An 18292-nucleotide genomic window follows, 5' to 3' on the forward strand; every position below is an offset into this window, starting at 1 on the left:
CAAAACCATAACAATTTATAAATAAACTGGCATGAATTTTATAAACATACCACATGGGTGGTGATCCAGAGACAGTGAGGTAAATCCAAGTACCGACAGGTACACTCGGGACTGGTGAACAGGTAAATATATATCCAGATCCTATTCACTCAACTGTCCAACAGGTAAGAAAAAACTCAGGTATATTACAGGGCTGAGTCTGGAACAAATCAAGCATGTGCCCCCATTAAAGGAGGGTCAATAATCACCCCTGATGGGCATATAATGACAGCACAAACGTCTCGCAGGTGGGCAACGAGCAAATCAAACAGGTAAACCCCTGTCCTGAAGCGGTGAACAGTAGAATCAGCCTGCTTTACAGGTACATGTACTCAGCCAGAGCTAATCTACTGGTAATCTACTGGAAAAAAATGTCTCTATTCGCTGTCAGATTATTCTCCCCACAAAATTGCATGCAGGCCGTATACAGGGCATAAAACCTGCAGCTGTAGGGCACAGATAAATTCATGTGACAGATTCGGTCAGAGAAATACTGCAGTCCTCTACAATGCACTTCTGTCACACATGGGCAACAACCTTGGAGCCGGCACAAGGCCCAGGGGTTTTACAAGGAAGTCAAGTCCAGTCCCCACCATGTGACAGCCAGGCTTTAGAGATCTGGTCTGTTTGACACCACGACAAAATCACACCGGTCGTCTGGAACACCAGGGTTATACATGTACCTTCATAATCATTTCAGGGATACCACCATATGAGCTCAAAAACAGTATGTGCGTCTTGTACCTGAAATATCTGAACGACAATTGAATTCTTCTGGGTGCTTTCCTCCGCCTATCAACACATAGCCTCAGGCCAGTATAAGGGCACAAATGCTGTGCAGTTTTTACACGCTCTGAGGGGAACAAAAGGGTTATCGATCCTTTAGGCAGCCTCAGGTAAATCCTTGTGTGTGCTGGCGAACAGCATTACCTGCCCAGGTCAGACAAACGATCAACACCCCCAGTTCTGTGGCTTCTCTCTAGGCTGCTGACTGTAACACTCAATCCTCCCCTCACATGTAAAAGCAAACAGGCGTCCTGCGGGTGTCTTCTCCAAAATGGTGCCCGTGCCACAGAACACTGACAACTGAAAATACTTATTGTGCTTCTGACCCTGTTAACCATAGAGCATGCAAGAGCATGGGCTAGTCCAAATGAGCATTCATTTAAGTAATAGAGTAGGAAGTAATAATAACTTTGATGTGCCAGATATTAAGTAACAAGCAATTCTAATTTACAAATACTCAATGTGTCTGGAGTTATGTGTCGAATGATACATGTAGATGTATGTGAAGAACCATCATAAATTACAACTCTCAGATAAGGAAAAGATTATTGTAACTTCCGTGTAGCAGAGGAGTAAGGAGAAATTATACACAAACACATTGGCGTCATCTGTGTAGTTGTGTAGTATGAGTCGATATCATATGCCTGGTTGTGTTCTGTGAGCAGTTATCATTTGCCTGGTTGTGTTCTGTGAGCAATTATCATTTGCCTGGTTGTGTTCTGTGAGCAATTATCATTTGCCTGGTTGTGTTGTGTAAGCAATTATCATTTGCCTGGTTGTGTTCTGTGAGCAATTATCATTTGCCTGGTTGTGTTCTGTGAGCAATTATCATTTGCCTGGTTGTGTTGTGTGCACACTTATCATTTGCACAGTTGTGCTGTGTGAGCAGTTATCATTTGCTTGGTTGTATTCTGTGAGCAATTATCATTTGCCTCGTTGTGTTGTGTGCACACTTATCATTTGCACAGTTGTGTTATGTGAGCAGTTATCATTTGCCTGGTTGTGTTCTGTGAGCAATTATCATTTGCCTGGTTGTGTTCTGTGAGCAATTATCATTTGCCTGGTTGTGTTGTGTGCACACTTATCATTTGCCTGGTTGTGTTGTGTGCACACTTATCATTTGCACAGTTGTGTTATGTGAGCAGTTATCATTTCATGGTTGTGTTCTGTGAGCAATCATCATTTGCATGGTTGTGTTGTATGAGCAGTATCATTTGCCCGGTTGTGTTGTTTAAGCAGTTTTCATTTGGCTGATTTTGTTGTATGAGCAGTCACCATTTGCCTGGTTGTGTTGTATGAGTAGTATCATATGTGTGGTTATGATGTATGAGTAGAATCATTTGCCTGGTTATGTTATACATGAAGCTGCAACACATCCCAAGCTGTAGTGCATCACATCATATCCGTGTCGGGGTCCATTCTGGTTCCCCTCACACACACACACAGACACACATTGTTTATCAGCAGAGCTCCATCCATCCTGGATTTCCGTGGCCCACGTCTCTTATCCCGCTTACGTCACCTGTGCAGTTAAAGCTCTGCCAGATCAAGCCCCGCCCAGTTGTACAACGTGACCCACCACCTCAAACAGCTTTGTGAGTTCGGCCAGGTTCACCCATTCTGCCATATTATCACCCACGAAATCCTAAACCGGGCAACCCCTCCCACTCACCCAACACACATAAACCTGCCCAGCAAGAATTATTTAATTTTGGAGAGCTATTTGTATAAAACGACACAAACACAGAGACAGGGCATCTCCTCCTACATCAGACATTTTATCAGTCTTAACTTGTGCGAAACATGAAGCAACTGGGTCTTTCTAAGAGGTCTAATGTATATACATGAAACAGACCAACATTGTCTGCATCGTTTAGGTAATCTGCATGATGTTAACACTTTGAAATCATCCATCCCAACACACAGGTACTATATGTTCTTGGCAGAGCAGACTCTGAATGTAGTCACAATATGTGACTATATACCTGTAAGCACTTGGGTCATGTTAGTTATAGTATCTCATTAGAATAGCTGGATTCTTTTCACTACACCATATACTGGCCACTCACAAAACTGTACATGGGTAAGCAGTGCATGTACCCGCTGTCAAGCCATGGTGAGATCTCTGTTGTACACTCTGCATGATTGTGTTAATAAAACTCCTCATTAAGTTGTTTGTTTTGTTTTCTTTTGTATATTGTGATGTTCTTTGTTTTTTTATTCATAAATCTTTTTACTCTGGTGAAAAAGGTGACAGACACTGGGCAGGCCTCCAGTTAACATACACGTCAAAAACAAAATGAGAACTCAACCTCCAATCATACCCATGCAGCACATGTACATACCATTAGTACTTTTCACACTATTACTGGCTGGATGGGCATATTTTACCCACATGTACAAACAGTTACAATTTCACGGATAAAGCACTGTAATTAACTTGTGAAATTAAGGATGAAAGTGAGGGAAGAGCTAAATTGGTACAGTATTTGATCATTAGTGACAGACAAAGAGAGCTTTTCACACTATCATAAAACATGAGCAACCCCATTTATGCAATCAAAAAGTTACACAAAAGTCATAGGGAAAACCTGTTCTACCTCAAATACATTTCTTGTAAAATTTCTTCACATTTTAAAATAAATATCAATACAATTTCATAGTAATTTAATACAGGATTTGTTTCCTTCAGATGAGTTTTCATGTACTGGTTAACATTTCATGGTTAAAAACTATCAAGGTAATGAGCGAATGACATTTTGTATTCACATGAACATAGTTCCTCTAAGAAAAATGAAACCATAAATTAACTAAGCGTAACAGGGCTTGTGAAACATAAATTAAAAAAGCTTCTAAATTGGCAACATTTTTTAACTTACATTCTGACATACATGTTAGGGCAAGGCTGTAAATGAAAATAATCAGGTCTCCTATTAACAAGTTTGCGTCAATGGCAGACTCGGGTTATAAGATGTTAAAGGGACATACCGCTGAAAGAAATTCAGAAATTTTGAGTTGGTTCAGCTAAAAACAAAAATGAGTGGCATTTGACTACTAACTAAACCTTCAGGGCCTATATTTTCCACAAAATGTCAACTAAGCAAAGTATGAGGGGAAATCCTTGACTGGTCTAAACTGTTTGCCTGACGAGATAACATGCAAATGAGGCAGCGCAAAGATTCCCACAATGCAACAAACCGCTCGTCGATCGTACATGTAAACAATACGATAGTCTGAAAGCAAATCGCAAAATTGATAATGTTTTGTAAAGTACTCATAATTTCCAATGGCGGAACTGAAGTTAACGGAAGTTAGACCCTATAATTACAAGTGCCGTGTCTGATATTTCAAATTCACCGAACATCGAGGTAACTGATTATGAAAATATCAGACTTTCTAAATACAGTGATTTGAGTGAGTTGATGGTCGAAGGGAAACCCTGGATAAAACTGAACATTCGATCATTCACTCAGTCAGATGCATGAACATGTCAGTACACATCTGAAGTCTCAGCTTTATGTAGATGAGGTCTAAAATAACAGCACAATTTTTTGATGTCAGTGGTATGTCCATTTAAAAATTGCCTGAAAAATTCAAACTTGGCTAGGTCACAATGATATGTACAATAATATTTACATGTTCGTCTGAAGATAACACAAATCCTCAATATCATCATTATCACACGCATTATCACATACAGTTTTGCATTTTTACAGTGACACCATTTGTTTGTTTCTCATTGATTCATTCACATTATAGGACTACTTAAGAGATTTTTGTGAAGTCCGATTAATTTCTTCTCATAGAAACTTTAACAAGTGTTGGCACAACAAGTGTTGGCACAACAAGTGTTGGCACAACAAGTGTCATTTTTCGGCTTCAGAACAAGCATTTTCACATGCTAATCTAAGAGAAATACAGTGATATAAATTTCACACAAAACTGCCAATAAACTTGCACCTCACCTTAATGGTTCAGCAATTAGGTCAGAATAAAATGAGTCCTCTGTCTAACACAGGTTTTATAGTTTTACACACATAAACCCCTAATGAAGACCAATTATGTCACCTGTGGCAAGTATTAAGGTTCGTACTACAACAGAGTAATTAATGCATTCCAACACTGTCAGGTGTCACATGAGAATGCACAGCGTCAACATTTACCTGTATCCAACCACATTCCAATCACACCAATCAAAGCAGGTGTTTAACCTCTGCTCTCTGGTTCATCATATAGGAGAACAGCTACAATCTCATGATCTTATAAAACCAGAGGTAAAATCAGCCACTGACGCATGTCAGAACTAATGGTCTGTGAATACATGTACTTTATGAGAAGCATGATACATTTTGAGATAGTTGCCAATAAATGCTAAATGCCGTTTGCAATTTGTGAACAGAGGTTATTGTCCCTGTGACCTGCTTTGGTTGAAATGTACAAATGAAATAGACAGATATAACACAGGACAAAGGAGGACAACACACCTGTATGTACATATACATACACATGTATCAATGGCTACCTCAAAGATAGACAAAAGACAAATACATGTACACTAGATTCCTTTGCCCAAAGGCCATTTACTAAAAAAAACCTCACTAAACAACATCCAGAATTTCCGTAAGAGATTTCAATAAATACTGAACTCTGAAATATACATGCACTTCATGATGTAAAGCTTAAACTGTTAACACAAAATTAAATATTCGTGTTTAAAAATGCCAAAAAATCACTCAATATTCATACTTTGGTGATTTTCTAGAAAAAACAAAGCCACTCAGTGAGTATTGTGAATTTATGACAAGAAAGTTTAAATTAGTAAAAAATTAAATTTGTGTCATAAACAAATCAAACACGTCATCAAATATAACTTTACTCTGCAATCAACTGAAACCATACCTAGATTTATGTATTTATTTATTTATAATCTGATTGGTGTTTTACATCATACATGAACACTTCACTTACAATGGTGGACAACGTGACGTATCATCGAACAAAACCGAGCAGAGCCCAGGGGAAACCCTTGATCATGCACAAGTTGCTAGCAGACCTGAACGCTAAGGAAACCAGCATGAGCTGGACTTGAATTCACAACAACTGCATAGGTGAGAGGCTCTTCAGTCATTGTGCTAACATCCCAAAACATCAAATGGTTTAGTCCAATGATTTTGAGATTTGGCAAATTGACAGCCGAACCCACCTTGTCAGTTTTTATACAGGCATGTCTGTTATACCCTAGATATACATGTAGTGCACATAAATGTAATTCCTTTACCTGTTTTTTTCAACATTAGCATGGTGCAATATTTTGTATACAATGAATCGTAAGTTTAAGCAAACATTGAAAGCCCAGCCATGCTGTAATATTGTAAATACACAAAATCAGATTATACAAAAAAAAATAGAAGAAAAAAAAAACAGAAAGAAAAGGGAGAAAAAGCATGAAACCCTGATCACTATATCAGAAGCTACATGTGGCAAGGGGCCAGGCATGGAGGAATCGATGATTAATTGGGGATTATGTGTCAGATGTACAACACATTGCCACCATTTCAGCCTTTATCCTGTCTCACAGCCAGAGGTTGGAGAATCAGAGCATGCTGTTATTGTAAGTACTCAGACATGACAGACACTTATAACCCATGTGTTGATATGCTCCAAAGACCATATGTATACAATTTACACGGACTGTATATGGATGTAACTATTAAATAGCAAACAGGTGCAAATAGGCATAATGGTACGCTGGTGGACAAGTAAAAAGGAAATAGACAAACTGATATAATTGTAGACTGGTGGACAAGTAACATTTTTTAAAAAGTCATCATCATAGGCTGGTAAATTATGAAATAGGAATAATCATAGGTTGGTGGTCAAGTAAAATAGGAAATAGGCAATCATACATGTCAGTGGTGGACAAGTAAACCAGGACATAGGCATAATCCTAGGCTGGTGGACAAGTAAAATAGGACATAGGCAGAATCCTAGGCTGGTGGACAACTAAAATAGGAAACAGGCAGAATCCTAGGCTGGTGGACAACTAAAATAGGAAATAGGCAGAATCCTGGACTGGTGGACAAGTAAACCACAAAATAGGCAGAATCCTGGGCAGGTGAACAAGTAAAAAATAGGAAATAAGCAGAATCCTAGGCTGATGAACAAGTAAATGGGCAATAGGGAACGTATATGTACATATAGTTCCACATGTCAAATGTTGTTTAACCATTAAATGAAAATATGAGCAAAAAAAAAAACCTCAATGTCAAGAGTAACTGGTATCAGTGCAGACACAATTAACAAAATACATGTTATCTTGGATGTCATCATATGTTGTATTGAAAAACATATAACAAACTATTTGTTAACATTTTGATTGCTGGATAATTGTCAGGTGGACAGGCACAAGCCGATCCTTTGTCACCAGGTATATGTAACACAACTATTTCATGATATTCCACCCACACAGAAATGCCACTACAGATGACTACTGTTTATACAAGCACACGTCTTCCTCCCCTAAATTACAAAACAAATGGTGGCCCTAATCTACACTGTATGATTATTACAAACATGCCCAAAAAATCCAGGTCAATCACCATTTGTTCAAAACCATATTATTAAAGTCCAGCAGTCCAGCTTGAGCCCACCAAGATGAGGTAAACTGGTGATAGGATTTAAAGCAGAAAAAAAAACACATAAAAAGGTTGCCAAAATCATATGAAAGAGCTTTAAAACTTATTTTCAAATATGGTCTTTACTATGTTTTTTTTTTAATGTTTCCAAAAAGAGTATTTGAAAATATTTTTGCATAGTGGATACTTGGGACCACCTCTTGGTACACATGTATAATCGTCTTTGAATGTAAATCTCTTAATTTGAATGTAAATTTGTTGTTTATATCCAAACACATGCAATTAATCTAAATGATGATAATATGAATGAATACATTAAAAATGAGTTGCACATGTAATGAAGATTGTACACTCTAACTGGTACAATTCTACATGTTCAACAAGAATGGTGTGTGTTACATCAAAAACTGAATCAAACATACAGTGCAGGTCAATGTCAGTGCTTTATCTTTTAATCTTTCAATGTGTTGGCAAAACCAAATGTATAATTCGCATAACGTGCATTCACAGCCAATTTTTGTTTGTTTGCAAGGGTGTTTTAATGTTGTTTTCAGTCACTAATTGAACTGAGCTTAGGTCTGACTCCAGACATAGTACATGTATACTAACATACTGTGTTTATAAAACACTTGTTCCCCCACCCTACCCCCCATTTCTCATACTCCTCTTTTATGAAAGTAAACAATCATGCTAATGTGTGAAGGCTGGCTGATTTCCCTTGTTAATTTAGTAGAGCTGTCCAAAGAAAGAGCAAATCTAACAAACATGCCCTGGGAAAATTATTTTTGTAAGTTGTTTTTGCCACTAGCATGCTTGGAGTATATTTTTTTGTAAATGTGAAGTACATGCATATATCCATGGCCTTTGAAGAGTATGATAGAAATATCCTTTAATACTAGAAAAGAAAAGGTTAGCCCATAAAGAACTGTAGAAGGATAAACATGTCTGCAGAAATAGTTTTTGAGGCCATAAAAATATTTTCATAGTTGTCACAATCTTGTAATCACTAATCACAAGATGTAATTTATTGTAAAACTACACAGGCACTAGAAGGGCCTTCATTCTGTGGGCGACAGGTACAGAAAGGAGAAAGGCGTGATGGAGAGATTCAGCCAAGAAATGTCCACCTATGTGTAAATACCTGACAACAAGCAAAACACTTTTCAACCTCTTCTATCTGTGGATCAGTTTAATAGGTCGTTAATGGGATGAAAGGGGTCCATTCAGTGGCACTGCAAGGAGGCCTTATTAACCACAAGGGCTAATTCCTGGGCATTCACACAGCGGCCCTTGACCCAGACCGTGTTTACCCATGTCTTAGGTCAGGTAAATGCTAAACACGGAGAAGGCAGCATGGTAATGTCATGTCTAAACGGAGACATTATTGGGGCGGATAGTAGAGCAGTGAAATACCTAACAGAGGAGCGCTGTAACCCAATGGACAGCCTGCGTGAACATGTTCAGTGTTATCGGGGGACAGAGTCTGGTCCACTTTCTGGGATCATGAGGCTGGACTAACAACACATACTGTATGAGCCAAGGGTCGGTTTCATGAAGCGTACTTAGTGTTAAGTTACCCTTGGCTAAGTGCATTTTATATCTCTACAACATATGTTGTCATGGTAGTTATGGAAATCTTAGCTATGTGAGCTCATGAAAAAGGCCCCTGATCAAAATCTTAAAAGACTGAAAAGGCTGTTCCATCAAACTTACATGTAATCAGTGCCAAGCATGATTGACATTTTTACATTGTAACTTTCTGGCACCCTTAATTTTCTGTTACAATGTGTTACAAAATAAAATGTCCTGTTTTATCCCTGCTCAGGATTCTGCACAGGGAGGCAAATAGAACAGCTGACCCTTTATCAACCATGGGTGGCTGCTCTCAGATCAGGTCTAAGGACACATGACCTTAGTTCAGCTGCAGACTTGTCCACCTGTTAATAAGGTCACCTCAGACAAACATGAAAGTGCACTGTTGATCTGAAATTCCACCTAAAAAATTTGACATAATTAACCAGCTCGCCAATAATACCTCAATATACATGCAACTTTAGTGTGGTTTACATGTACACAGAACTAGACAGCTTTCATTTTCCAAAATAGTCAGAAATATCTGAAATCAGTTATCACACATCAGTGAATACATTTACATGAACGTCACAAGCGGACCATTAAGGCCTCCATGAATGCATGCTCAGTCTTCAGGCTATCTTCAAAAGATATGAGTGTTGGGCGTAACCCAGACAACTCTAGTAGAGCTACAAAGTGCCCTACCTTAGTCTAAAGTTTTCATTGAGATGTTCACAGAAGTTCCTTTTTCCTCTTCAAGTTAATTTCTTTAAAATCCCTACATTTTTCATCCGCCAGAATAAAATTATTACCCTACCAACCATTCCTATATTTTTGTGACAGGGTCAGCTTACATCCAACAAGGTCTTTCTTAAGGATGGCTATATACAACTGAATGGTTTTAACTTTCCTAAATAGTGAGAAATATCTCAAATCACTCTTCAAACACTGAAGGTTCACATGTCAATATATACTGATCAAGAATTGAGATAACTCTCAGGCTGTTTCCCACGGTGTCTGAGTGATCAACCGCCAAAGTCCTTTGACCATTCAGGGATTCTTTGCATTTCCCCAATTTGTCATCGTTGATCTCAATACTCATCAATTAGCACTGTTTTAACACTGATTTCCTTACAGGTGACGGCCTAATTCATACAGAATCAACTGGTTTCTACCTACAGTGAAGTTATGTGAACACGAAACAGAACAACTAAGGCTCTTTCATCTAGATGCCGGAAGCCATGCATGACAGAAATGCCAGTAATGAAAACCATGCCACGGCGGTGTTAGGAGCTGAGGGCACATAGCGGCAGCACCAAGCCATGGTCATGATACCATACATAAAATTCTTTGTGGAGCAGAACCTGGTCCTACAGTAAAAACATAACAATGGTCAATAAGGAATTTCTTTGTTGGTTTTTTTTATTCTTTCAAATGAAAATTACAGTAATTTAAAAGAAATAAACACCCAAGAAAACATGAAAAATTACATAAAAATCCCAATAAATACACAGGTATAGTAGGGTCATATTGGGGGTAGTGGATTAGGCCACAGACCCAATCTTAAATGATGCTCTTATACAGATGACTCAAAATGTACTTATTTAGATACATGTTATATAGTGTACTTACAATCATGATTTTATTTTCTTCTTCCTAGAGGATTGAAAATTATTTTTGAACAATGTCCTTGTTTAATTATACTTACAAAGGCCATGTTTCATAAAGCAAACTCAGTGTTAAGCAGTTCTTAGCTCAGTGTAAGCACACATCACACATCATGGTGTCTAAGGGCTTGTTTACCTAAGTGGGCTCTGTTATACTGGTTGCAGGACCATTCATTATTAGATTCTGTTGTTTTTTTTTTGGTGAGGGGGGGGGGGGGGGAATGTTTTGTTTTTTTAAAGCACTGCAGGCATCTGACATGACAGAGATAAGTGACATTTGCTTCTAATGGTTATAAATGTACCTACATACTGTATATGACCTTAACTTTGGTCAATAAGGATTTAAAATGATAATTTTGATGCAAGACAAGATTTTCTGATGAAAAATTAATTTACCCTATATGGTGGATGAATCAATCAGAATCAAGCAAAATGTGTCACTTGAAAAATACTAAATGTGCAGTATATATATTTATTTTTCACTACATAGTCACACGCCTTACACTGCCATTTGCCATACAAATTAGCTTAAAAACTGAACTTAACCTTTAAACAGAAAGTTGTCCTCAAACAGGCAACAAAAGATAATTATTCCTCTTCCAGGTCTGGTAACAAATATCACTTCCGAAAGGAAGCAGGTTGCACACATAATAAATCTAGCCTGAATCACCCAACACCAACTAACAGCCAGCATGGAGATGGAGGAAGTAGGTTGCACACATGATAAATCTAGCCTGAATCACCCAACACCAACTAACAGCCAGCATGGAGATGGAGGAAGCAGGTTGCACACATGACAAATCTAGCCTGAATTACCCAACACCAACTAATAGCCAGCATGGAGATCAGTTAGATGAAGTTGGCGCCTGTACACTCACACATGCTGGGAAAACAGTAAATGGTGATACTTCACTCAGTAACAAGTTTATACAGGACTATGGGTCAAAGACTATTAGTCGCTTAGATACTCTGTGAGTCTGTGATGAAAAGGTCATGGTGTCTTTTTAGCCTGCTGTATACACACACACACTGATAGAGTAACATTGATCAACTGCCTTCCATGTTATATGTATATGTTCAACTGTACATTTCCACGTATAAAAACTTCCTTAATTTGTCCCAAACATACACAAGCCCCAAAAAATGATCGCAGCTCACAGTATGATAGTTCCACTTTCTTGCTGTAAAGCACAATGTCACTCAATGAACATGCATGGTCGACGCCCAGTAAAATGAGAGAAAATATAAACTATATGGCTGCTTGATAGTGCCCTATGACCATGTGTAAGCTATGATGATATACTCCTTTTGGGGATGAAGGTTCAAGGTATTTATGATGGGGAAAATTTAATACTTCATACCGCTCAAGTTAATTTAATGTCTTAAGTCTTATATCTCCCGGCTAATTTGGTGACTCATGTATATGTATACATTTAACTTTGGCGTGCTCAGAAAAAATAACCTTATAATAAGAAAAAAATCATGTGATCCAGCTTGTTAAATCATAATAAAGAAACATGTAAATGAATAGACACGTACACTGCTTGTCTAAGTACTATGCGCGTATAAGTCTATGCATGTATATGTCACATTATACTGACACTGGGCTAAACAATTTCCTTGCTCTACCTTTTTCAGTGCTGAGCACTAAGCGAGACAGCAACAAGTACTATTTTTAAAGTCTTTTGTATGGCCCGACCCAGGTTTGATCCCAGGTTTCCTGACTAAGGTGGACACTCTAACCATTAGGCCACCGAAGCAGTCTGCATCTACATGTACATGTAATTGAGTATTCAACAGTGTTAACTGTACACAGTAAACAGTAAAAATTGTACTGTTTTAATAGATGACCCATGCACATTAAGTAGAAAACTGAAATGCCATAATCCATTTAGATAAGATTTTATTTATATTAAAATTTAGAATGTATAGTCTAGTGTTACAAGCCGATATATAACAACTCACTCAACATCTGCAAAACTGGGTCATTCCCGCTATACATGTGCCTGTATACACTTTTGCAATAAGCACATTTTATTATGTCTTATCCCCTTTTTCTAAACACATGTACATGTAGTTGCACATGTGTGTGGAAAAAACGAAAAGTTAATCCCTTACCAGAACACATAATAAAGCACATTCCACAGGGAATATTTCTGCAGTCATCCTTTAACGATGTCAAATATTGTAAGCTTCAGGGCTGAGGGTGTATGGTTAGCCTTAAGACAGCGATTGAAGATACAGGTACAACTGCGCAAACAGTTCATTCTCAGTCTATGTGGAAAATGCAAACGGCAAAAAGGCATCTTTTATTCCCCAGGCTGAAGATTGAATAGGTAGTGAAAAACGTTCAAATATTGATATAGTAAGAGAACTCTTTCTTTCATTAACCTCAAGTGACTCATGGCCATTTCATCAAAACAGTATATGGGAGCTCCGGACTGATTCACACAGGGCATGTGTTGTCATTTGGCTCTGTTCAGCACAATATAACTGAATGCACTAGTTCACCTTGCCTTAATCACATCAAGACCTGATTACAATAACGACGAACCACAGCTCTCTTCTACGTGTCAACAATTCCTGCAACACACCGCATTTGCATCATTCTCAGATCAATCGATTTTTTCCCCACCATCGAAATTTATGAGAAAAGACCATTAGCCCAGTGACAGCCCGATAAGCCATTCACTGTGATACTGTCCTCAAAATGCTAGGCAGATGTCGAATGTCAATCAATAAAATTACACAAGTCATTTCACATAGTGCTTAAGACATGGCATTGATTCATTTGCATATGCATGTAAAGTTACTCATTCAAGTGAGAAAATGTCATCTATCAAGATTGGAATGACGTAGTGTATCAAACCAAGCTCCATGTATTTTATTGACCATGGCATACAGACTGGATACCCTTTAGCAAACTCAATAAGGCCACAGTTTACTGTCATCAAGGTTCCACAAGCAGTGAGAGCAATGGATTGAGAGCCTTGTGTGTCCCACCAACTGAAAGGTAGGCACCTCAAACCACAAGACCTCGGCCTTCTAATAATTAAATCATACTATAAATGTTCTAATATAGGATACCTGTGATGACCAGGTACGTACATTATTGTATGAACAAAAACCCATGTAAATCTCATTTAAAATCCTTGAAAAAAAAAGGGATGTTAACTTACGGTTTTCCTCTGTCATCTTAGAACTGTCACCTTGGACTATCTTGGCAGTGGGTAATTCCAAAACATCAGTAATAATTGCTTAAAAACACTTTAAACTTTTTCTAAATGTTAAAATTGCTGGTTCATCCAGGAATAAATGAGGTGCTTTCCAGCTTTTGCCTTGTGGTATAAAACAATGTTCGTGTAAAATCCACTTTAAAAAGTCCACATCCAGTCCTGAAAGTAATAAAACAGAACACCAATTGTGAGAAAGTTTCTCTCCACAGACACACTAATTAGCCTAAGTACAGACACAGGTAACTAATAATAACTTCCCAATGCGAGACAACAGACATGCATTATTTACACTACCTGATGTTTACCTGCTAATGAATTTCAGAGTATGCTCCAGATGGTAGGATTCTCTTGCATACAAATTTTACAGCTGGGTTTAATAATATACTGTTATCCTGGACTCATAGCAAACATAGCTCCAGGACAAACATCTGATTACACACATAAAATCAACGCCCAAGACCATTACATTTTTGTCACAGAGGTGACACTGTGTGCGATAATACACAGCTATCATGTACACACTTGTTTACATCAGTACAAAGTTAAGGAAAACCGTGACAGTAATTCAGACAGATATAGAATAACATGCACATCTAGCTATTCTGCTTATCTCTAAGGAGGTAAACCAGCTGTCAAAACAGACCTCTTACACTAATTTCATACAAGCTTTGGAATAATAAAATAGTGTTAATTGCTAAAAAGACAATTCTGTCAAACAGGCCTCTGGAAATGTGCTCACACATTTTTTCAAACATGTACAGGCTTGGAAAAGAAACATGCTGTACCAGTAGTCTATTTATGGCCAAAGAGAGAAACTGCAATTCAGGCAGGTTAAAATATTAGACATAATAAAAATGTCCACATTATAAGAAATTTTTAAAGGTAGCCTACTGCACATACTTTGAAATACTACCTAAAAATATATTTCAATTGACATGGGTAAGTCTGTACAGCTGTCTGTTTTTACCTGAAAAAGTGATCAAAGACAAAAATAATAGCCTCTCGAGCAACAATGAATTGATTGACAGCAAAATCATCCATCTGGAGTCTATATTTAAGCAATGTAAAGCACCTTACTTTCGTTAATACTTCTCACTTTACACAAACTCAGGCTAAATCATAAAGCACTTCTTGTGTAAAGACACACTGCCATTCAAGTAAGCTCTTAAAACACCTGCTGTCTTTCATATGTTTGCTAGGGTAGTTTTTTTTTTGTTTTTTTTTTTTATTTGCCTAACACTATCATTGGATAAAATAAGTGATTTTTTTTCTAAACTTTGGACAAAGATTCAACCGGAACACACCTCTTTTCATTCTGATCCAGCATGGGGTACATAGTTCAAAATCTGGAGCTTAACATAAAATCCCCCTGTGTACCAGTCTGCCTGTTTGTCTTCTATTCAGATCTCTTCTTCTTACAAAAAGGAAATATCAATTCTAGCAACACCTTTTATTGACTGAGGTAAGCAATGCTAGCAAGAGACTGGATTATTGACACCAGACACTAAATAATACGTATGTCTGGGGAGGAGTTCAAACAGAATGTGTTAGCTTGGCTCAACCCATGTATGCACACCTACTGGCACATCCTCTGATGCCAAACTTCTGCTATACATGTACGTTACACACAGGGACTTGTGTATGCAACTCAGGCAATGTAAGGCAAAACAGCCTTATGAATTCACAGTCCTTAAATAGGCTATATATAATGGAGACATTTCGCAAACAATCGATCAGTCAAATCAATCAAATTATTGTTATTATTTTAGGACTGCCCAAATAATTATGTTTCCCAAAATACCAGCCCTATGCGAGCATGTCATTGTGGTACTGTTTAAAATGGGTGTTAAAGTTCCTAAAATTTACTGTACGGATGGCATTAAAATTTTTCAAACTTTAGAATACTTTTCTACTGAGTTATTCTTGGTAACAAGAGAAGTACTAAGATCTGTAAATCCAAACTGCTTTGCAGAATTATAAGTTTTATAAATTATGATTTTTGACACGCTTCTTTCACAAGTCTTGGAGATTTATGGAGAAATTACAGAGAATTTTTCCCTGTCACTTCATTTCAGCCTGATGTTACATCGTACATGAACATTTGACGTCACTATTACAATTTACTTGTGTGCATGCAGTCATTGCGCTCTCAAATACTTCTGACGTCATTCCAGCAAAACAGCTTTACTTGAGGTCACAGCTACATTCATTCAATGTCAGATGAGACAAAACTGAACCTAAATAACACATATGTGAATTTGTTTAGTTTTGAAGACATCTCAGTTATTATTTTTTACACTTCGTAAATCTTTCGCCATGATGCAAATTCTGTTCCATTTATAAGCCTCGCTTCACAAAATAAAAGAATTTAGTCTAATTTCCCTCAGAAAAAAAGTAGGAAAAAAGTTCGACTTACTGTAGCTGTAGCATAGTGTCAAATAACCTAACAAATAAATAAAAAAAAAATGTTTAACAGATGAACATATAACTGTTGAATATATAACTATTCAGTCCATACTCTCCCACAGAGCTAACTGTTAACTACAATCAGTCCATACTCTCCCACAGAGCTAACTGTTAACTACAATCAGTCCATACTCTCCCACAGAGCTAACTGTTAACTACATTCAGTCCATACTCTCCCACAGAGCTAACTGTTAACTACATTCAGTCCATACTCTCCCACAGAGCTAACTGTTAAGCCTAGTAATCAAGCTTGGCCTGTTACATGCCATGCTTGACAGCCTCTGCATCCGCACATGTATATAAGTGTACAGGTCTATATGTACATGTAAATATACATGTATATATATATATATATATATGGTATATGTACATGCAGACATGTATTTACTCATACTTCCAGCTTCCCTGTATTAAGCCCATTTTAACAAGTGCTGGTATCCGTATTTTTTATAGCCAGGATCATAGACAAAGAGCAATCCAGGTCAAATGTCCCGGACTCCTATAAGTCTGAGTGAAACAGGAGATGAGCAAAAGCTGAGTAAATTCCCAGTAACAGTAGAAAACAGTAGTTAGCCTTTATAAATCATTGCACAGTATTTATGGTCATACCATATTAAGGCAAAAAAAGAAATGATCTGTAAAATATGAGTCACCTCATCCACGCTTCACCCAGGTCTATTGCCAGTGAAAATTGTTAGAAGTAATGATCATTAAACTGGGGTTCAAACTTTACTTATATTCAATCAAAGTCTACACTGGACTGCCAAGAGAATCTGCCCAAGAAAAAAAAAATGTCTCAATAATAATGTTCAATTTTAGAAATTTTATATTCCAAAACTTTTATTATTTAAACTGTGGACAACAATTTACTTATGGTTCCCTAAATATATTAATATAATAAGAATCAATTTTGAAAAGCCTGAAAAAGTTCACAGCACATAGCACAGCACAATTCAGGCTTACAGCCATCTTTTAGTCCATGCCCTGAATCATTGATGAGACAATAAACGGATTGTTTTTGTCTAAATTTATTTAATTTAATGAGTGACCCAGCTATTTATTCATTTATTTATTTATTTAAATTTCACCCCAAACTGAGAAGACTTGAATAAAAAAAGCCTGTTGCTACTACTGACGCACAACAGGCTAAAACAGCTTATTGGCCCCCAGTCCTAAGGCTGTGGCTCTTGGTTGACATTTTTATATGCAGCAAACACAATCAATCTAACATTCTCTACACACGACAGACGAGTTCAGAAAATGTCCTATTAAAATCTTTACAGCACAAAGAACAGCTGAAGAAAGCTGGTTAGATGAGAATAAAACAGAAGCTGTAAAATGCACAGTAACAGCTGACGAGGGTAGCACACGCTAGCTAAACATGACACTGTTGTTGTGTTCCAAAACACTCACTGAGTTCACCCCGTGAGTTGTGTAAATAAAATGCAGCATAGTTTAAACTATCCGCTTAAAATAAGTTTCTAGGTCACTGTGTAATTTCAACCACATCCCGCGTATCAGTATCACGTAGATAACTTATCTTAATCCTCTCCAATGACCACTTACCGCCAGAAATCAAAGTCCGACGTTCGACGTTGCCGCCATGTTGTAACAGTCCTCTGTCGTGTCGCGATCTGTCCTGGGTCACGTGATTACAGACGGAAGTAAGTCCCAAGTTTACAAACAAAGCCACGTGCTTTTTCTCATGGGATTTGTCGCTTTCACAGGCGACGCTAAAACTGCCTCTGTGAAATTTGCTTAATGCACTTTTCACTGATCAGCATCAAGTGTCACATGGTATTTGTGTGATTACAAAGCACTCGCGCTGTAACCATTTCCTTAACGTGCAAAAAATAAACAAGCAAGTTCAATGAATGACGGTGGCTGACTT

At 37.6% G+C, this 18292-nt stretch overlaps 1 protein-coding gene across 5 annotated transcripts in view; it reads right to left on the reverse strand.

The window, feature by feature from the left end:
* The window catches only part of LOC135472312 (A-kinase anchor protein 13-like), a 177856-nt gene extending 159835 nt beyond the window's left edge, over positions 1 to 18021 (reverse strand). For 4 of the 5 annotated variants that reach the window (XM_064751768.1, XM_064751765.1, XM_064751766.1 and 1 more), the window contains exon 1: positions 12818 to 12972. In XM_064751768.1, coding sequence (XP_064607838.1) covers positions 12818 to 12839 — 22 coding nt within the window. In that variant the 5' untranslated portion in view covers positions 12840 to 12972. Of the gene's footprint in view, positions 1 to 12817; positions 12973 to 13878; positions 14095 to 17967 lie in introns of those variants that run through there. The other variant, XM_064751764.1, reaches the window with a different exon arrangement.
* Positions 18022 to 18292: the final 271 nt, after the last annotated feature.

The sequence above is a fragment of the Liolophura sinensis genome, chromosome 8 (genome assembly GCF_032854445.1).
Source record: "Liolophura sinensis isolate JHLJ2023 chromosome 8, CUHK_Ljap_v2, whole genome shotgun sequence".
Taxonomy (NCBI): Eukaryota; Metazoa; Mollusca; class Polyplacophora; order Chitonida; family Chitonidae; genus Liolophura; species Liolophura sinensis.